This window comes from Drosophila novamexicana, unplaced genomic scaffold (assembly GCF_003285875.2).
Source record: "Drosophila novamexicana strain 15010-1031.04,08,12 unplaced genomic scaffold, DnovRS2.1 tig00001062-arrow-arrow-pilon, whole genome shotgun sequence".
In the NCBI taxonomy this organism is placed as follows: domain Eukaryota; kingdom Metazoa; phylum Arthropoda; class Insecta; order Diptera; family Drosophilidae; genus Drosophila; species Drosophila novamexicana.
Window position 1 is genome coordinate 200224 of NW_020824838.1, and position 21783 is coordinate 222006.

A 21783-nucleotide genomic window follows, 5' to 3' on the forward strand; every position below is an offset into this window, starting at 1 on the left:
TTGGTCTGGCCTGACCCAAAAGCGAACCAGACAAGACACAACCCAAAGCGAAATGCAAACTGAGGCACACGAATTGGGCGAAGAGCGAGCGAACCCCAGAGAAATAAGTGAATGCGGTGCGTCAGCGAGAGAGGAACCGAGTGAGGGAGATAGCACCACAGAGAGAGAGAGAGAGAGAGAGGGGGAGAGCGAAAGAGTACTGAGCACTGAGTGCCAAGTGCTGTGTATCTGTATCTTGTGGCTGGCAAGCGGCAAGAAGCAGACAGCAGACGGAACGGCATTTGACAAGCAGTCGCCGCAGTGACAGTGACTGCGACAGCCGCAGCAGCGGCCGATTGTGGAAGAAGAAGAAGCATGACCGCTGGCAACATTCGCGTTTCACTACACACGTTGCGTCACGCGCCAACACAGAAACTGCCACAGCTACAGCAGCAGATACAGATACAGATACAACGGGCGCACACACAGTTACGCGCGCCCTCTCCGTATCTGACAGATACATTCAGCCAGCCCGACAGGCATATTTTCGTGGATGTGGATGTGGCGCAAAAAGGCCGGCTGCTTGCCGGCCATAAGCGCTTACTCTCGTTCGCCTCCTCGCTCTCTCTCTCTCTCTCTCTCACTGGCTCTCTTCCTCTCTCTGCTTATGCCTCTTACAAAATCTCCGTGTTGGTGCGTGCCATTGATAAGGCGCTCTCTTTGCCAGCGTGTATCCATGGGATACGTGCACTTTTGTTGCTTTTCCAAGGGTTGTCGCCTACTTTTTTCATTCTCATTTTTGTTGTTGCTGTTGGTTGCTTTCCAAACACAAATGCCGCAAAATAAATACGAGTAGCTCTGCGCCCGCTGTAGTAAGCGTGTTCAACAACAATAGCAACAACAACAGCTGCAAGCACAGCTACACTCGAGCGTGTACACAGATACATGCACGCACGTGTGTATGCACACACACACACACACACACACACACACACACACACACACACACATATTCAGATACACACTCCACTTGGCATTATGTCATCCAAGTTGAGAGAGGCCTGGCGCTTTCAACTGTTTGTTGTTGTCGTTGTTGCTAGTTGTTGTTTTTTAGATGTTATGTTTTTTTTTATTATTTGGCATTGTATTTTGTTTTCCTCAATTTGTAGTCGAGCCACCCCTTTTTGGCCCAGCAGGACATGGCTCAGTTGCCACACGGATATTTACTGGTCCTGTGTTTGCCCTTTTTCGACTGAGCCGCACCTCTCGCTGGAAGAAGGTGTGCGGATATGAACCGGAAATGATTTTACCCCATTTAGTTAGCGGGCTTCGTTTACAGCTTATGCTTTTGGCCCGACAGAAGTAACAAAATTGCAAAGTTATTAACAATCATATGCGGCAAGTAGACCATGAAATTGCCAAGGAGCGATACAATACAATCTAAGCCAAATGGAATTTCCCGCTTATCCTGCATCTGCCAAAATACAGCTCAGTTTATGAGGGCAACATGGGTTAAAGGATGATTAGGATAAGAGAACTCTTACAAAAAGTAAAGTAAAATAAATGTTTATAATATAATATAATATAATATAATATATTATAATGTATATACCAAAAATATTAGAAAATAAAATTATTAAATGCTTTTAAACCGAAATTTGATTTATTAAAAAATAAAGCAATAACTTTCAACTTATGTTTACAGTCTTGATATTTGCATTGGTGTTCGCCTTAGCCAGCGCACACTGTATTAACGACTGCTGTTAAGTTTACAATGCGCCGCGCGTCATAAATCTGTGCAAACAACTGCAACTGACTGAAAATGGTTAATAACTGGCAAACTAATTAGCTCATTAGCTGAAAGGCGCATGTCAAACCGTTCAATTTGGCAGACAAACAAAAATCGCAATGGCCAATGCAGTCGAATCGAATCAAAAATCCATTTCAAATGGCCAATTAATATTGCATTATTGCACAACTGAACAATAGTTGGTTAGATACAAAGCCGCGACGCACTTTCAAATAAACGAAAACAAAATAATAATAATAATCATAAATAAATAAATTAAATAATATAAATACTAATATTAAAAGTGTTGCGCACGCGCAAATGCTTATGATTGCGAAATGTTGCACGCGTGGGCTGGCGGGGCTTGCGGTAAGGGGGGGGGGGGGCTCTGGGTGGTGGCCAATATTCTTTGGCTTTGGCTTGACAATGTCAAAACTAAACGTGTCAAGCGCGCAACAACATGTTGTTGTAGTTGTTGCTGTTGTTGTTTGACTTCGTGTCATCATCATGGCTCAAACGCTAACGGTTCATGTTTAGGCCAACACACACACGCACAACATTTACATCTCACCTTGGGCGCGCACACATGCTCTGTGTATCTGTGTGTATTTGTATCTGTATCTGTGTGCGTCAAAGAAATTGCCCGAGTGTTGGTTGTTGCTGCTGCCGCTGTTGTTGCTGTTGTTGCTGTTGTTGTGTTGCCCACTTTTGCCTGTTGTGCCGGCGCATATAAATCGATTAATAAGTTTCGTAAATGAAACGCCATTATCAACGCCGGCAGCGACGCCAGCTGCGATGCCAGCAGCGACGCCGCGCCAGTTGCTTAAACAAGCAAACGGGATTTGGCGGCGCTATTAAAAATAGTCCAAGCAGCGAACGTCTTTTATTTACAACTCTTTGATTTAATTACCGAGTGCATTGCACAATTTAACGCCAGTCGTGGGCGTTGCTTAGTTACTCTAATTAACTTAGCTAGACGCAGTCGCACAATTTAAACTCAACCTAATGGGTTGGACACTGCCTAGGCCAATGTCTTTTGGCCCAAGCCCAAGCGCTGGCCATGTGTGCCCAGCCATTTAAGCCACAACAATTCGCTCTGCATTCTGCGCATGCGCCACGGCCAGGCCAACAAATTGAGTCAAGGGCGGGCGCCGTTGGCAGCGCATTGACAATACAAAATTACATAGCCAACACGTAGTTCGATGTTGTTTGCCCAAAGCCCACTCCCCCCTCTGAACAGCCCCCTCGGCATTGCCATGCCACTCGCATCTGCCAACACCTTTGGGGCGTGGCAGCAGCCAGACGACAGCAATTGACTTTGCTTTCGGCAAAAGCCAATAACTATGTCAAAATGTATGTCAAAATCGAACAACTCAAATTTTGATGTCAAGCTAAAAACCAATTTCTGTTGTTTTTTTTTTGTTGTTATTTAATAAATTCAAATGTTTGCCAAATGTTGAAATAAGTTGTTTATTCTTCACTCTGGTGCATTCTCAAGCGATGCTCAAACATGTCAAAGGGAGCATTGTGTACTTAAATCTCTCTCTAGCTCGACCTGTCTCCCTCTCTCTCCCTTTCTCCCAGTCTCTCTCTTTCTTTTCTTTCATAATCTGACAAGAGTTTCCAGCAGTAATACCCACTTTCTACTCCATGGGAAAGCTGTTTCATTTAGTTAAGCGTGTTACAACTCCCCAGGCTGGAATAGAGTTCGTAATCAAGCATCTTCTCTTGCTTTAAATTTAAAAAGTTCAATTAAAAAACAATTTAAACTAAAGGGAACAATGGAGTGTCTAAGGTGGAATTTGCTATAAATAGTTGATAGCTCTCAAATATGTTTACTTCTAGACTTAGATATAATTTACGGTAATATAGCTTTTCGCTGCCTAATTAATAATTACTCTAGTTCCTTCAAATAACTAAAAACTTAACAACAGCAAATAAAAATTCAGACAAAAATTTATTTTTGGTTCAGTAATTCCGACATACGGAAAAACTTATAGTAATTTTTCTGCTGTGACTGATTAAAAATCTATACATACTATATATACTATATACTATATACTATATACTAAGATAACTATATACTATATATTTAAAGCCGACTTCTCTGTCAGATATAAATGTCGATCAGAGCAGGACGATTTAACAGAAGGACCATTCCTTCTCTTACTATTAAGTGGAGCATACAATATTAGGAATGAGAGTCGGGTTTGAGCTTCTGAAGCGAAGAAATATGCGTCTGATGTCATTGACTGCAATACGAATGGACATGTATCATTGTAGAACTAAGATGATGATGATGATGTTACGAAGTTAATAAAACCAATGTACCCAGATATTAGACCAAAAGAGCATATTGTGATTTAATGACTCCAGAAGATCAATCACTTCAATTATAGACTCGGAGACTCTATTATCTGCATTAGACACATTTCATAAAACTAAATGTAAGGCAGGGATATATAAAAAACAGCTATAAAGTTGGGTTCTCTTTATCAAAAGGGGATATAACAGCCCCTTTTCTGAGCCCATTTTTCCAGATAGATGCCAAGGTCGCCAAAACCAGCATTAAATATGAATAATAAATTTTATAAATATATGAAAATATATATTTATATTTATAATAAATAAATAAGATAACTAATCTAAATATCTGTTTTATGCTATAATTTAAAGCAGACTAATATAAAATAATATAAAAAAACATTTTTTAGATAATTCTACTAACATTGAGAAAACGAGAAGGTATGCATATCTTCTGCTTTATGTGGTCGGAGATGTCTCCATCCTTGACGAAATTATAAAATCCTCTACAAAAATAGCTTTTAGCATACTATTCAACGAGGCTAACCTTGTGATTGACTGTTAAATGATTGGTAAACTTATTTTTAAGCAAGCTGTTTAACGACTGACCCAAAGCCAATTATAGCAATGTTCACCTTTATATGTACTGAAAAAATGACAAACATTCCACAAAAATTGCAGCAGCAAACAGCAGAGTGAAATGCGTCTCATTAAGAGGTGTCCAGTTCTCCGCCTGGCCTGGTCTGACCTGGTCTGGTTTGGTCCGGGCTGTGATTGGGATTGTGATGGGGATTGCGATTGCGATTGTGTGACCGCCACGATGACAAACGACTGTAAATTGAATTATGTATGCAGCACAGCTGTAAACAAAGCCAAAGACAACGACGGCCAGCAAAAACAAAGTGAAATAAAACAAACGAAAACTATTTAAATTAAAGTCGAAGCCTGGTTTTTGGCTTTGATCTGGGGCACGGCGCGCTGGCAGTGGCAGTGGCAGGCGCTGCGACTGCGACTCCGACTGCGATTGAGACTGGGACCGGGGCAATTGCAGTTGCACAATGTCCCACCAAAGAGAGGAAAAAATAAAAAAACAACAGACAAAGACACCTTTCAAAATTGAAGGCACGGTTGGCTAATGTGTGGTAATGATAATGATTAAGCTTGGCAAACAAACCAAATATTATGGCTGAAAGTGCTGAAAGCCCAGCTCGCAGCTTTCTCAATGCTCATTTAAAATATGGGGGGCCCTGAGAGCCCTGAGAGCCAAGCATAAAATGAACCGAATATAAATAGCAGCCATCAAAGTTGGCCCATTAAATATTTGTCAAGCGATCTAGCCGAAACGGGTTCTAAGCCTCGAGCGAACGCGTGAAATTTTGGCCAAAACTAATGGTAGGCAACGCGCAATGAGCGCATGTACTAACTGGCTTTGGCAGCTAATATATACAGTTGAGCATATAGATATATAACGCACTTCAATATAAACATATGTATATTTAACAGACACGCCCAAAAATGGTCCAGCTGTTTGCGTAATTGGCGGACATCGACTGCAAACATCTGAAGTCGCCTCCGCACTTGTTGGATATAAAATGCGCTCAAGCGTTACGATTTCGCAATTGCCAAGCAAACAGAATCGCATAGATCTATAAAAACAAAAAAAAAAACAACAAATTCTCAGCACTGCGGAACTCGGTTTAATGTACAGCACATGCGAGTTGAACGCAAATCCACTTAACCTTTCATGGGCTAAGGATTTACCTCTACTATGAACTACTTTTCCAACTTTGTATATCCTCTATATTCATAACAAGTTTCAAGTGTGAAACTAACAGACTAAGCATTTCAAATATAACTTCGATAAGTTTTCGTTTGCCCAAAATCGATAAATATCGAAATAACACTTTGATTGAATTTAGCATAGCTTATAAGAGCTAGAAACTTTACAGTCCGCAGTCTTAACGATCTTCACAAAGCATCAAATTATAAAGGTTCCCTCAAAGCACATCGTCTATATACATTTTCGATAACTGCTCGTGCCTAAATATCGATTTCTATCGCATTTTTTTTTGCTGAGTCGACAATAATTCACTTCTTTATGTCTTTTCCCCTCTAGACACAAAACCTTTTTATGAGATAAAATCTTCATTTTTAGTATGCCATCTTCAAGTCGTAAAAAGTTTATTAAGATGGGTAAACGAGGGAACATTGCATACCCTTTAGATATTTCGCTTCGGCAGATACGTGAGAATAGTGAAGCTCGAAAATGGCAGATTGTTTCAATGGCAGCTTTAAGATAAAGTGATGCGATGTTAATACGATTTTGCATACATAAGAGAAGCAGTTGGTCAAGATATCTCGATAAACAATGAAGTTTTCTATACAAGAACCTCCTTTTCGACTGTAATGATATGATATAGTAGTCCGATCATTAAAAACTAAGAAACTAGCTGGCATAGAGGCAGACAGACGGACATGGCTTATCAAATAGGCTATTGATGCCGATCAAGAACATGTATACTTATTGACAAAATTATAATACCCTCTACAATAAGCACACAAGTTACATAGGCTTGAAATGTTTGCAGTGTGACATAGTCATAAGTCCAGCTGCGCATGTATGTGTGTATATAATCAACAACTGTCTCCTAGATGTTATTTAAGATCTTCGAAGAAACACAACGATTTTTACTAGAATCAATACTAGAAGTGTACAGGTGGAGAAAGGTGCGAATATTATGCGCACGTGTGCATACAATCACACATCATTTATAGCTGTTTACAGGGCATCTTTCAGTCGAGCACTTGTGATCAAATCAATCGTATTGTGATATTTTTCTCGTGAGAATATAATTGAAAGTAAATGCTTAGGTCTTGGCCCACACAAGGAGCAATTTTTTAGTTTATTTATCCGAGCACAAGATAAACAAAAATCTATCTAAAGCGCGTACTTGGCATTTTTTTTTGTGCCTAACTAAAAAAACACTTCAGTCTATCTATAGTAACATGTGCGCCGTCAGAACAGCCGACAATGTGTGTACATATTTTCGTAATGTACTGGACCTTCGACTTAAGTCTTGGCCGACTTATTGTATTGACTGACTTTTGTCTATATCGAACGCTCGTCCCGAATGCCCCAAGGTACAGTACTTCCTGCACTTTGTAACATTAGCGCATGACGATAATAACTGGAATTGAGTTGAAGGGCGCTAATTGACTCGACTGTTAATGAGACAGTTGGAAGAGTCCCGAATCAATAGCGAAATTAACAGACGTTTTAACCCCACAAGTCATTGATTAGTTAGGCAATTATCAATTATAGAAGGGTGTGCAATTTTAAAGCAGCAAGGTGTTGGCTTAATTACAGGGCAAATAACGTTGAGTTTCTGATATAATCATAATACCTGATATTTATTTTGAAATAAAGAATTTCAATTAACGGAAAAACACTTCGAGACCTGCAATACGATATACGAGATTAGATACTAGATGCGTATCACTCAAAACGTGGAAATATTTAACAATATTATACTTGTATATTGGAAATATTATGAATGCATAAAATAATGTGGTAATTATTAAAAAAATAATTATTACTATACCCTTGTAGAGGGTATTATATAAATCATAATTCACGTTGGCATGAAATGTTTAGTGCATTGACGGAGACATCTCCCGACTCCATAAAGTATATGTATTTGATATCAGCCATGATATAGCCATGTCCGTCTGTCCGTTAATTTCTATGCGAACTGGTTTCTCAGAGTTAAGGCTATCTAGAAACTTTGCATGGGTCCGTCTTGCGGTTGCAGGCAGTATATATGTCGGAAGCGGCCCGATCGGGCCACTATATCATATAGCTGCCATAGGAACTATCGGACAAAAGGTAGCTTCTTGTATGTAAAACTTCTTTGTTTATCAAGATAAACAAAACGCGGCATTTATTAGATTCCCTTTACTTTTCAGATATATACAAAATCTTATCAACATCGTTCCAGTCTATTATATAGTTGCCATAGGATAGATCGGTCGATCGAAAATGAAGTTCTTATATGTGCTTTTCGAAATATTTGCGAGTTTCACTATTCCCAGATATCTGCAGAGCCGTAAGGCAAATGTCTACAAGGGTATTAAATCTTCGGCGTGCTGAATACATACTTACTTTCTCGTTTATTATGCACTTTAACAAAGCTATAGACTGATGATTGTTATAGCCTTCGGCGCAGATATTACTGCATCTATAAACAAGCTTAAGAGTCTGAGATTTAAAGTCGTTTTCTCCTATCTAGACAACTTAAGCATGTTATTATTATTAAACTCTGTATTTGCTTAAACAATTTGCTTCATAGCTAGCGCACGTATCCATTCTAGTTAAGCGCAATAAAAACAAGTACATGACAAAAGGGAAGGGTTATGTGAAGGCCTAATGCCTGCATGTTTTGGGCCAATTAAGGTTGCTTAACTGTTGAAGCCTTAAGGCCAAGCTAAGTCCCGGCTTGGGCACCACAACAGCATATCCATCTCATGCATCCAAGGCTCAACTGCTAATAAGTTACTAATCTGTGTGCAAAGTCTGTCATATACCAGAAAATTACAATACCATATAATATTTTGTGTCCAATAGTGAAACAAAACGCATAAACCACAAGCCGCAAAGGCACAAAGACAATGTCAACTGAAGAAGCGCGAGAGGGACAGGGGCGGGGCAGAGGCAGAAAATGTATCTTGTGGGATTTTCAATTGTTGTTGCTTTTTGACAACTTAATCAACGTCGCGCTGTGGTCTTTCAATGCCAAGCTTCTCTTAAAGAGAAGTTTCCTTTTGTATTTTTTTTTGTTTTTCAGTTTGTTTTTAAGTATCTTGTGTGTGTTTTAAACATCTTGAATGTAGGCGCAAATGAGCAAAGTGTTCATTAAAAAACTGACAACCAAAAAATACTTAACCAAGTACATTTTGTTTTTTTCACTTTTGGCAATCTATATGAATTCATGTTCAACATTTGCGCACAATTGCGTCAATTTGATGTTAACTTGGCAATTGTCGACGCTTGTAAAAGGGGTTGACCTTTCAGTTTTGTATAATTAATTGAATTGTGTTTGTTTTGCGGAAGCTTTCAAAATGCATAGCATAAGAGAATATTGATGTTGCAGCCGCAAGCAAACGACTGCAGCATGCTCTGTTTGCAGTCAAAACAAGAAACAGGTGTAAACAGGTGTAAACGAGCCTGTTACTACTACTACTATTTGTGGCTCTTAAACTGTATCAGTGACTTGAAAACTATGTTGCAGGCAAATCTAGATTTGCAGTTTGACTTCTTGTTCTTCGATGCAACAGACAGCATATACTCCTTTTCGCGCTGCGAACAGTGTATGCAAATTGGAATACAATTATACATGAGTTGGCTGCAAAATCAGCGACGCGTGCGTTTGCTTTGTGTTGTTCAGTTAATGTTATTTGTTTACAGAACTTTTACTCGCATTTACCTAATTCATTTATTGCAACAAAAGTATTTACATACATGCCTCGCGAATGCGAATGTAAACGGAAATTTTACATTTACAACACAGATGCACTTGTTATGCCAAAACTTGAGTTGATTTTTGTTGCTTTTTTTGGGCCAAGCTAATAAATAACAAATAGAATAAGTTGCAAGTTTTCCGTTTCAATGCTATATTTACTCAAAAGCGTGCCCAGAACTAATTAAGTTTCGATCAACAGTTATATATATCCTTTTAAGAGCATCTAATTGCTTCTGCTTCACTTTTCTGGTTTCGATACTCGCTCAAAAAGTGCACAGAGTATATTGGCTTTGTGGCAAATTCCTTTTTTGGGGATCTGACATTTGATATATATATATTATATATATGCATATTCTCGTCTATATCCTCGTCAGAACTCAACTTAGGCACTTGCTTAAATGAAAGCTGACATTAAGACCTTGGTAAGCTGCGGGTAAACACCTTGTGTTCGCTTTTGTACAAATATTAGATATTCATTCAATCAAATTGAAACTCAATCAGAAATCAAAAATCTGTTAAGTACGTTGTTATAGCCCAGCTATTCATGTTTTATTCAATTGAATTCATTGAACTCTTAATACAATATCTCATGTCAAATAAATAAATATATTTATTATATATTCTTTCCATTATTTGTGCAGTATCATTATTCATGTACATTTGGTATGTATATATCTATTTATTGTTTTCGCTTTTGAAACGAATTTTTGAAGAAGTATAAATTAAAGAGGTGTAAGCTGTTTGTTAACTACAGAGAGTATCCATAGAGTATATTTATTCTGGATTAGATGGAGAAGCTAAGTTCCTAACATTATAAACATAAAGGATACGCCATTAATCTCTTCAGTTATTCAAGAAGCAGTTAGCCTGGTTCATGTACAGCATAATTAGATCATAGTCAAAACTTTTCTCACAATTTAAATATATATAAATACATAATGATAAAACTCAATACCTTTAATTATTCAAGAAGCTAGCAGCTTGCTTTGTATACAGTTCATGGCCAACATTCTCCTAATATTTTTAGAGGTAATGTTTCGGTAAATATATAGGAATTACTTAAGGACACGTCTTGAATCTCTTCAGTTATTCAACAAGCAATTAGCTGGGTTCCAGTATTTATATATCATATAAATATATAAAATTACTGAACAATACGCCCTTAACTTGTTCAGTTACTTAAGAATCTGTATACAAATTTGTGCATGTCTTTAAAAAATGTACAAGATTTTGGTTATATTTGTTAATGAATTGGACAAAAATGCATTTAAATTGAATTTAACGCATTGTCATGCAGGGCAGAGGGAAGTCATTTTATGGCTCTTAAGACTGTAAACATGGCTTAAAGCTGCCGCAATTAACTGCAGAGTTGTTGGCTTTAACTTTAGCTGCAAATTACAAGCTGGAAATGTTGTCAAAAGCGCTAATCATGTCAGAGGTTAACAAATTTGTTGGCTGAGCTACTAAACGACTAATACGGCGACTGCATAGTTGAACACAGTAAAGACTCCCTTGGGCGAACAGCTACACCTACATTTATGTTGGGCAAGATGTGTGTGTTTTGGCTTAACTTGAATTTCGTACAACTTTGGCTGAGTTTCGCACAAGGCAAGTGTTCGTCAAGAGAGCTTTCACTGTACTCGCATGTATTGTGCACATGTAAGCTCTGGCAACAATTTTGAAATCAATTTGTTGCCATTGTTGTTGTTGTTGTTGTTGTTGCATTGGCATTGTTTGTTGTTGTTATTGTTGCAATTGAGTGGCTCGTTTGTAAGTGCATTAGCTGGCTAATTAGCACAATTAACAGTTAATATCTTGACATATCTCTATTTATATCTTACAACCAGGCTAATTCAACTAATGCTCCAAATGCAGCTAGCTAATGCCAGCGAACTGATTCATCAAATGCAAAAATATATACATATGTATGTATGTAAGTAAAAAGGAAGAACATGCAGTCAATCTATAAGCTCCCACGCCGTCTGTTTATATAGTCGGATCGTCGATGCCATTGCTAGGCATTAGAAGTATGGTCATAACTCTGGTACTACTGGTAATATCTGTCAGCTGATGCCGCTCGGAGTTCGTTTCATGTTTGAATATGCGGCACACGTAGTCGGAGGCAGATAAAATGCTGTTAATTGTTTTCATTAGTCATAACAACAGCACAAAACAAAATATAAAACAAAAAACAAAAAAACAGGAACAGTCGCATTCGCAACAGCAACAAATGAAATTTGCACATATTTACAAATCGTACAATGATTGCAAGATTTACTATATCATCATGACAGGAACGTTCTCCACGTACATATATATGTATGTTTGTATGTATATACATCGCAGTCAAAGTCTGTTGACCAGGAGTTTTTTTCAAATAATTTCACAAACCGAACATTAAACAAACTTTGTATGCACATTAACTGTTTTATGAAGCACGCAACATAAAAGCCACAAATTTATTAACCACGCACATTTCACAGTTTGACAGTCATTGCTTGATTACAGTTTCTGTTAAATTTAACATTAGCTGAACTCTTTTTTACGGCAGGCTTGAAGCTGTTTACGGAGCTGTATATGTAGATGCATGTATAAATTCTTTTGGCTTTTAAGGAATTTTTATTCCCAAAAAATTTGAAATTTATTAACTAAGCACATTTTAAGGTTTGACAGTCATGCATGATTACAGTTTCTGTTAAATTTAACATTTGCTGAACTGTTTTTTTTAAGGCAATTTGAAGTAAATGCAGATGCATGTATAAATTCTTTTGACTTTTTTGTCCCAAAAAATTCGAAATTTATTAACTACGGACAATTTACAGTTTGACAGTCATTGCGTGATTACAGTTTCTGTTAAATTTAACATTTTCTGAACTATTTTTTAAGGCAGACTTGAAGTATATGTAGATGCATGTATAAATTCTTTTGACTTTAATGCATTTTTATACCCTAGAAAATTCAAATTCGCATCAATACTGAGACAATTGGAGCACGTTTTTACAGATTTAATGGATCATTTTCTCTTAGTGTAGCTTTGGTGTTATCAACTAGTTTGATCGGTTTGCCGTTGCCAATCTCTTAGTATATATATTTTGGCACATTAGCCCAAGCATTCTCTTTGGCGTGCTCTGTCTCTGCAGTATCTTTTTTGAGCGCTTATGAATGCCCAAAATCACAGTTGGCTGTCAATGTCTGTTCGTTGTTATGTTTACAAATTAGCATGCCAGGCAACAGGGCACCCCCACAACCCCCCTTTCGATCAACGGGCGCTGGCAGAGCGGATCCTGTTCTAGACAAACGTGCGTTTGAATTATTTATAGAGAGTGAGCGGAGCCATGTGCAGGTGAAGCCCTCGACGCCGAGTGCTAAACATTTAAATGTTTGGGGAATTTTCGTTCGGATGGAGACCTCCAGCGCATTGACCGCTGACTGTTCTTCTTATACCCTAGCAAAAGGTAGCACAATTGTGTCTCTAAATACGATACACTTTCTCTTAAACGTATCTTCGATCGCATATGGGATATTCCATACATATCTTCTTGATCAATATAAGCAGCTGATGCACTATGATTTAATTTTATTTCCTATACCTACTCTATGCTTGTGAGGGTATTCAGTATGCCGTTTCTCGAATGTAATTGTTCTTTTGCGCAAGCTTCAGATCTTCCAGTGACGATCTGCTGTCAGCAGGCAGCGTAGGCTGGAAGAGGGTAAGCCTGTAAATTCGCATGAAATGTGGTCTACGTGCGTGGCATTCCAAGAAGGGCAAAAGCACGCGGAATAGCGTAAATGTTTGCATTTGTAACCGTTTGAAAGCGAAAATCCGCGTCATTCAATTGCCATTAACAGTCAATAATTTGTAATTTGCAATTTTAGCCAGAAGAAATCTGCGCAATACACGTCCGAGTACGAGTCCGAGTGCCCAGACAAAGGCCGCATGTGAACTGTCTGAGGGGGAAAAACCAAACCAGGAACTAGTCGTGTCGGCATGCAGTGCATTCTTTAACTAGCAATTAAGGAGTTTAATCAATTCTGTGCTTAAATTAGCAATGCGGAAGTGAACATCAAACTAAAAATATATCAGATCGATATAGCAAAAAGGGCTGTTCCAGCCATAAAATGTTTCGCCATGTTCTCCCAGTGCCATCATCATAAAAGCTTGAAAGTTGTTCCAAGAGTTGTTTAAAGCCCGGCAATAACAACGCAACAATAACAGTAACAACAACAGGGCCACAGGCCGCTCAACAACAAAAGACATAATGTGACATCGCGCTGGCAGGCAGGCAGGTAAGCCGACCAGGTAATCAGTTGCCCATCAGTGGCAAGAGTCAAGTCCAAGGTTGTGCATGGAGCCCAGCTTAATTTGTTGCCGCTTTTGTCTCTTCTGCAATTTGCAAAAGCTGTTTTGCTTTGCTGGTTGCAGCTCGTTGCAGCAATGTAAGCAATCTGTTATCGCGACTCTGTTAATAATTACAAGAGCTCTTAATATCGTTTAACCCATTAATGCCGTCAACTTAATATATTTTTTGCTGAAAGTCGTAAATGTTAATGCTGTTATTGCCTGATAGCATTCTTAGGCGAAAATACAAATTGTGATTTATGTTTTGTTGAAATTTTAATATACCAATAATTTCAAATATCATAAAATTTGTAAAAACTTCTCATATAAATTAAGTTTTTAGATCGGCAATGTTATCGAATTGGTTTTGAAAATAAAACATATCTTGCAATGATCATAATGCAGGGTATTGTAAATATTTTCTATACTAAAAACAATTAAAGTCACAAGAGAATAAAAATGTGTGCTTATTAGGGTTAATACAATGTAATAACTAACTACATTACAGCTTCACAGACAAAGCATGTTAAAACTAAGAGCAGCATAGAGTCTGCTGACTTGCACTCTTTCCATTAAGTAATGCAATGATGCCTTTTAAGAGAAGAAAAAGAGGCGAAAGATAAAGAACAATAAGTATGCAAACACAATCAAGCACAGCCAAATTGCAGCCCTGGTCAATTGTGAAATGTAAACAGAAATCAGCTGACGGCGGGACATAAGAGAAATGCAGTGCAAATTTAGTTCAAAAGAAGACACAAAAATGTCATCTATGCTAAATTTGACAGCAAATATGCTAAATATTGCATTCTTTTAACATTATTCATATGCGCTTGAGTTAACAGTTGGCGGCAGGTTGCTGGCCAAAACAGGTGATAAATAATAAGAATCTGCATATAACCAAAAACCTGAATCTAATGTAATTAATTATTATGTGCTGGCCCAAAAGTGTGAAATCATTCAAACCGCATTTTGATTATTTTTAATATTTTTTTCTAGTAGAAGTATGTATGTGATTGCTTTATCATATTGGGCAATGCGTTATTCGGCACAGTGTTGCCAGCCTGTTCAACAAATCAACAATAACAGTTGCAAAAGAAGTAATAGCACAAAGCGTATGTGAAGAAACTTACCAACAATTTGTGTTGGCTATGGCGCTTGTTGCTGCTGCCGCTGCTGCCGCTGCTGCTGCTGGTGCTGCCGCTGCTGGTGTTGGTGTTGGTGCTGGGGGCGCTGCTCCTGCTTGCAATCAATTGAAACTGGAACTGAAAAACCGCAAAAACCACAACACAAATAACGCACGGACAAGACTGAAATAACTATATGCTCATATGTATGGCCGAATGTGCCGAAACATACGTAAATATTTCACAAGAACTTTGTAAAAATCCAAATTCTTTCGCAATTGGCTAATGAGCAGAGCGAGTCTATTGACCGAGCGGGCGAGACACGCTTAAGCTTAACTTCTGAATGAAACTGAGCGAAAATTGAGCGGTGCGGCTGTTAAACGCGCAATGCGACGACGACGCAACTGCGCAGCAACTGTGGCTGCGACGCTGGCGCCGGCAGCGCTGCCAAAGCTGCACAACTGGCGAGCAGGCGCAGAACTTGGGCCGCAAAACTTAAAAAAAAGCTTCTGACAGTGGAAACTTACGATACAAGTGCAACGCAAAAAACTTTCCGTGGAGCAGCTGCTAGTTAACCCCCGCAACATGCCAAACCCCCCCGCTCCGCGCTTAATGCAAGCACAAAGCAAATACACTAATTGCTTTGGCCCTAGTGTGCGCTCCTGTTCTCGAACAGATTGAAGTTCAAGTAAACAGCAACAGGTGGCGCACGTCGTAACATTTGCCAAGTGCTTGAACAGACCAACGAACTTGCAACGAAGTTGACCAGCAGGTCAGCCAGCGATTATCTAATTGACTTCGAGTGACACTCAGCGAATGCACAATGCTGCCAGCATTAGTAGCAACTAACCATCCACCCACCCACCCGCGCGCTCCCCCGCAACTGAATTGACTAAGTGTTAACTGGGCAAACACAGTGGCCGACGGCTGACGGGCGACTTCGTCAAGGTCAAGTGGGTGGCAAATATTTGCCAGGCACGCGGCCAGCTGCCAACATAAATTGCACTTATGTTTGCCAATAATTAGTTTATGAAGTAATCGCTAATTTTTATGTTAAGCCAACAAATTATTGTTATTAACTTTTACTTAATTGCAACTCCTTTACTTTTGGCCAGCCAAGCGCGGCAAGCAACCTTCGTTGTTCATTAGTTGGCTTTCAGTTGCCCGACTGCACTTTGGTGCAATGTACAAAGTTGTTGTTGCCATTTGCCATTAGGTCAGTGTGTGTAGTAGGTGGGACGGGTGGCGGGGGTGCGGTGTAAGGGAATTCCCATGCAGCCACCGGTAGGGACAAGAGCTGTGAAAACGTCAGCCCATTTCCGATATTTATTGACTCAATATTGGCGTGTTAAACGATTTGTGTGTTTTTGTCTATTGACTGCAAGTCAACTTTACCCGCAGGTTAGACCCAAGTGCACTTGATACCCCCACGAAGTAGTTGGAGGGGAAAATCATATTCAGAATTGTGCAATAGCCCTTAAGACTTGGCACTTTGAGAACTTGACATTTGGGTTCAACTATTGTTTACACTAAAACGCTTTCTGCTTAGAATTTATATACATTTTAAGAGGCTGTAAACTTAGAAATATTTTTCAATTACGTTTTAACTTTTTTGTACGAAATTTAATTTTGTTGCTTGCTTCTACACTTTAAATGAGTTAAGCCCTCTCAAATGAAGCTTGATCAATTAATGCTTTCTTTTGAACTAATTAACAAGAGTGCCTAAAATTATGCACTAGAAAACAAGCATTAAACAATTATTTTCCCGTGCTCTACGAATATTATACTGAAGATCCGGTATCAATCCAATTGGATTTGATAAAAGGAATTGTGGGCTTCCTTAAGACTATTTTCGGGCTGACGACATAATTGTGCAATAAATAAAGATCTTTTAAAGAAATATCGATTTTAATGACAGATTGTCACTGCAAATTATTTAAGATCTAAAGACAGACAAGTTATACAAGAAAATCAGCTAAGTTTACGCTAAGTAATAAAATTTTATATTTTATGAATTGGCATATACATGGGAAATTCAAAAAATGTTTTCTATTGATCATTTAAGAAATCATTTGCTACGAAGTGGGAGATGTTTTCATGTCAAGATTTACCTAATCTAGAAGACCAAACCGCAAAGCCAAAATTATCAAGGTTTAAGCCAAGTCTGCAAGGCACATTTCCCAAGAACTTAGCAACCTTTTTGGCATCAAGCCTAGACGAACATTTTTGATGCATATCAATTAATTAAAAACACATTGTTGTTTTCATATTTCTTTAATATAAATTAATTAGCTTTTTTCTCATGTTTTCCATAGTTTTTGAACTTGTCAGCTTAAACCACAACTTAACAAAGAAACCAATGCACAGATTAACAGACTGTAGTACAAATAACTCTTAAATCTTCTTCATTTCGCTAAGCGCCAAATAAAAAACTATTTTAACATTTACAAACCAAATATAAAGAGTAACAAATATAAAAAAAAAAACTACGCACAAAAGCCACACCGAGAATTGAAATATTTAAAAATGAAATGTGAAACAAAATGGTAATACATATAAATCTTTTAGTTATGGGGAGTTTCTCTAAAATTTCTTTTGCATCTAATTTTTAAATGGGGGGCTCAACGTCGAACCGATTGTCTGCTCCTTCAGCTGTTTTACACTTAAAGTCTAAAGCTATTCCTCCATAATGTTTTGTTGTTGTTGTTGTTGTTGTTTTCGCAGCATTAGCATTTTGTGCTAAATTTGTTTGGTTTTTGTTTTTGTTTGCAATTGGCTAGCTAACTACAACGTCGCACTATATATAAGTTTTAACAATTAGACCATTTACAAAATATTGCAACAAACATTTTCTCTCTCTCTCTCTCTCGCACTCTCTCTCGGCCTTTCTCTCTTTCAATATACAAAAAACAAGCTAGAATTAGTTTAACGTTTAAGTTTAAAGCAGGCTTAAGAGCATGTTTTGTTATCTTTTATCGTTAGGTTGACGTCTTAGTTTGTTATTCAAAATTCTCATATTAATGATAATGCCTAGTTATATATTTGTGTGTTTGTGTGTGTGTGTGAGTGTATCGTTACATAAGTAAATATATTTATATATATGCATTTTGTTGTTGTTGTTGTTGTAGTAAGTGGGGATTTGTCAATTTGCCCTATTATATAAATGTGATACATATGTTGCCAGTTTAGAATACGCCTCAAATTGAGAAATACAAATTTAGCCTACAAATATTTTTACAAAAAATATGTTCATTTATGTGGGCGTAAGAATATTATTTAGGGGAATAATACAATCGACAATATATAAGATATATATATAAACATTTTTTTCTTATAACAGTTTCTCTTCTGCTATCCTCTCCTTAATCTATCTGACGGCTTCGGCTACAGTGGTGCTGATGGTCTTATTGGTGGAGGGAAATGAGTTTCCCTGGTTCTGGTTCTGGTTCTTGGTCTGCCCATATATACATACATATATATATATATGGAGGCATGTGGCTTCACATTATACACTAACATCTGGCTTGCTTTTACAATCGTATTTATCATAAATTACTAAAATCAAATAATGGTTTAATATTTTGCTTTTTAGATGTTTGTTGATTTTTGTTGCTTCCTTCTTTTTTTTTTTTTGCCAATGGTCATAATTGCATGGATGCATTATTATTCTGCCGTTAGCCTGTTTCGATCTGCTCTATCAATTCAGTTACTTGCTAAACACTTAAAGTAAACATAATGAATATCATCGTAGTACGTCTTAGTAGTAGTTATTTGACTTTGCGCTGATGAAGACTAGAGCTACTGCTGTCCGGATTCAGGATGGCATCATTGCTAGACAGAACGCCCTCCTTGAAGTAACCATCCTGATAGGCATTCACATGCCCATTGCTATTCACATATTCATCCTCCAAAACGGGCTGCAAGTGTATGTAGAAGATAAACATGCGATTAGTATTCTGTAAGATTCGTTTTTGACGAGCACGTTTCTGCCGCTCTCTCCTGCCTCAACACCCCTGGAACTGGCCCCCAGCTAAAGTTCAAAGCACGGCACATAGCCTTCCAAATGGCCAGCAGCCAATATGATTGGGCCTTCGCATCCGGCTTCACATGATTACGCTAATTGAAATGTCCCCGCGCAGTGTTGAGAGTTTGCGAGTGCTGCGCTCGTGTGTGTGCGTGTCTGTGTGTGTGTGCGAGTGTTGTTTGCTTAACTAAGCTAGTTAGAATTTTTAAGTTGATCAAAATACAACAACAACTACGCACATGTACGTATCTGTAAGCATTAGAGATGGAATAGAACGGATTTTGAAAACGCGAATTGCAATTAAGAAACACGCAAGTTAATTTAATCTCATCAAAGGGCAGGATATAATATAATACATTGAATAATCAATAAAAGCAGCTGTTATTAGCCTTCGTATTCTAATAAATTGAGCTTAAATATGAAGTTTTTTTCTTGCAATTGATTTAGATTATTGAATTGATTATTTAACTAAGGACTTGCTAGTGCTTTAAACATTTGGAATGTTTCGAAATTGTTTTCGTCTTGATAATTGTATACGAACACGTCGTGCGTGATCATGACACACAACAAAAAAAAAAAAAAGACGACACGCTTCCAACTCTAGTATGCATAGACTGGCACTCCTCTCACCTGGCTCCAATGGGGGCCTGCACTTGGAGCGGGCGTCGTCGATTTGTGTGCTTAGCCACGGCTAATAACTTTCAAGGGCTACTTGATTTAATGTTGCTTACCTACGCCACTCGTTTATTGATGTTTCTTGTTTTTGTTTTTGCGCCTGCAAATTGATATCAGTTGAAACTTACCATACAGGCGCCCTTGTGGCCGCCATTGGTTAGCTGGGGATCGCCACTGCCCAAATGCTTGACTTTGCCGTTCGTGTGAACGCCGTTGGATTGGTGGCCATTGGCCTTGATGGCCTCACGGCGACGACGCTGCGCATTTAGGTATTTGGCTTTGTAGAAGTCAGAGAACAGAAATAGGAACATCACGCCATGCAGACCAATCCAGACCATAAAGCCCTTGGGGTAATCGCAGTCGCGGAACAGCAGCTGGAACTGATGCGTAAATATGGCCACAAATTGTACCTGCAACAACGAAGTATTCAGTTAGTCAGGTTGCTTGGCTGTGTAAATTGTGGGTCCATACCATTTGAAAGGTGGTCAGGTATTTCTTCCACCAGATAAACTTCTGATACTTTGGACCCATGGCAGCAATCATATAATAGAAATACATCACAATATGCACAAACGAGTTTAGCAGGGCAAAGAAAGTGCTGTGGCCACCTGCGATAAATAACCAAATGAATATTTATTATTAAACACATATGTGACAGTTGATTTGGGGCGAAGGCCACGTACCCGGTGCAAACTTAAGGCCCATCCACACCGAGAACGGCATGCAGCCATGGTGTATGACATGCAGCGTTGAAACGTGCTCGTTCTTCTTGCGCAATATAAAGAAGAGCGTGTCAAAGAATTCCGTAAACTTTGAGATGTAGTACCACCAGCAGATATTGACCATCTACAGAGCAAGAGTTATTTTAAAAACGATTGGATTTATGGAACTGCGCCAGTAACCTACCCGCATGGCCATGGGACTGTTGCTGTAGTCGACGGGCTGACACTTGAAGCTATAATAACCCCACCAGCCGCTCATTAAGTACTGATGAATAAAAGATAAACAGTTTTTAAATGCATTCAGTTAATTGAATATAATATCAGATCAGTTACCTCATAAAAAATCCATGCGCTGAATATGGTCTGTATTGCATTATAGTACACCAGCACCTTGCGGAGATCCATGGGCTTGCGATTGGCCATCAGCCGGGGGCCAAGGGATTTGCTAAAGTAGGCATAAAATATGCACAAGCCAAGTGTGGGCAGCGGCGACGAGAGCAGAAAGAAGTTCTTGACACGCGGATCTATCACGAAAATCAATAAAAAATTGAGTTTAGTCAATTTGAAACTCTTCAAAAGATTCTAAATACTGACCGCTTTTATTGTCCATTAGGTCTCCGTACCAATGTAACGCATCATGCACGAGTACATCCATGTTGTTGCAGGTGTTGCTGTTGTTGCTGGAGTTGCAGGTGTTGTTGTTGTTGTTGTTGCAGAAATGCCCGTTTTCCTTTGTTTGTTATTTCAGTTGCTGTTTGACTTCCAAAATTAAAAGCTGCAATTTAATTTAAAACATTGTTAAATTTGTTAAACATAAAAAATATTTAGTTTCTATTGTGTTAATGAAAAAATGAATGGAATCCCATATCGACATTTATGACATTTACTACTGAGTTTTATTCCGTCAAATCAATTTCAAAGATACAACTGCAACTTCAAGTGCTTAATGCACAAATTGACTTTGAATTTAGATTCAGTTTAAGAACTTCTCCCGGGCAATGTGCCTAAGTAAACCAGTCGTCTGTGCAGGTGATTCCCAGCCAGGTGTATGCATGTCTTAGCCGAAAGCTAAAGCTTAATTCACGAGTTTACCTAAAGCAAGCTCATGCTTATCCCCCTCTTCCTAAATTGTGATTAAATCGAACGAACTGTAATTTAGATAAGTGCAGTTTGTTTTGGACTTGAAAACAGACTTGTTTTGCGCTTAAATCAACACCTTCCTGTCTTAAGCCAATACCATTTTTGCCTTAAGGCTAAGCCATATTAAGCTCAAATTAAGCTGATTACGCTCAAAATGGGCTTAAATTA

General features: G+C 38.4%; 2 protein-coding genes across 2 annotated transcripts in view; both read right to left on the minus strand.

The window, feature by feature from the left end:
• LOC115766047 (elongation of very long chain fatty acids protein AAEL008004) overlaps window positions 1-15348 on the minus strand; it is a 34332-nt gene extending 18984 nt beyond the window's left edge. Inside the window, exon 1 of the mRNA XM_030709821.1 lies at window positions 15061-15348. The gene's annotated coding sequence lies outside the window, so the exon portion shown is untranslated. The remainder of the gene's footprint in view (window positions 1-15060) is intronic.
• Window positions 15349-18821: 3473 nt separating this feature from the next.
• On the minus strand, window positions 18822-21312 carry LOC115766085 (elongation of very long chain fatty acids protein). The gene is made up of 7 exons (XM_030709894.1): window positions 21070-21312; window positions 20809-20999; window positions 20660-20740; window positions 20437-20599; window positions 20225-20361; window positions 19882-20163; window positions 18822-18971 (listed from the first exon to the last, which is right to left on the minus strand). The coding sequence occupies exons 1-7, from the start codon at window positions 21128-21130 to the stop codon at window positions 18822-18824; spliced, it is 1065 nt and encodes a 354-aa protein (XP_030565754.1). The 5' UTR covers window positions 21131-21312.
• Window positions 21313-21783: the final 471 nt, after the last annotated feature.

What these genes read in the sequence shown, in the direction of transcription:
- LOC115766085 (XM_030709894.1), bottom strand. Translation starts at nt 21,130, where the DNA reads ATGGATGTACTCGTGCATGATGCGTTACATTGGTACGGAGACCTAATG. An exon ending in GGGCCTTAAGTTTGCACCGG is followed by an intron (nt 20,362 to 20,436) that starts GTACGTGGCCTT and finishes TATTTATCGCAG; the next exon opens with GTGGCCACAGCACTTTCTTT. An exon ending in ACCTGACCACCTTTCAAATG is followed by an intron (nt 20,164 to 20,224) that starts GTATGGACCCAC and finishes TCGTTGTTGCAG; the next exon opens with GTACAATTTGTGGCCATATT.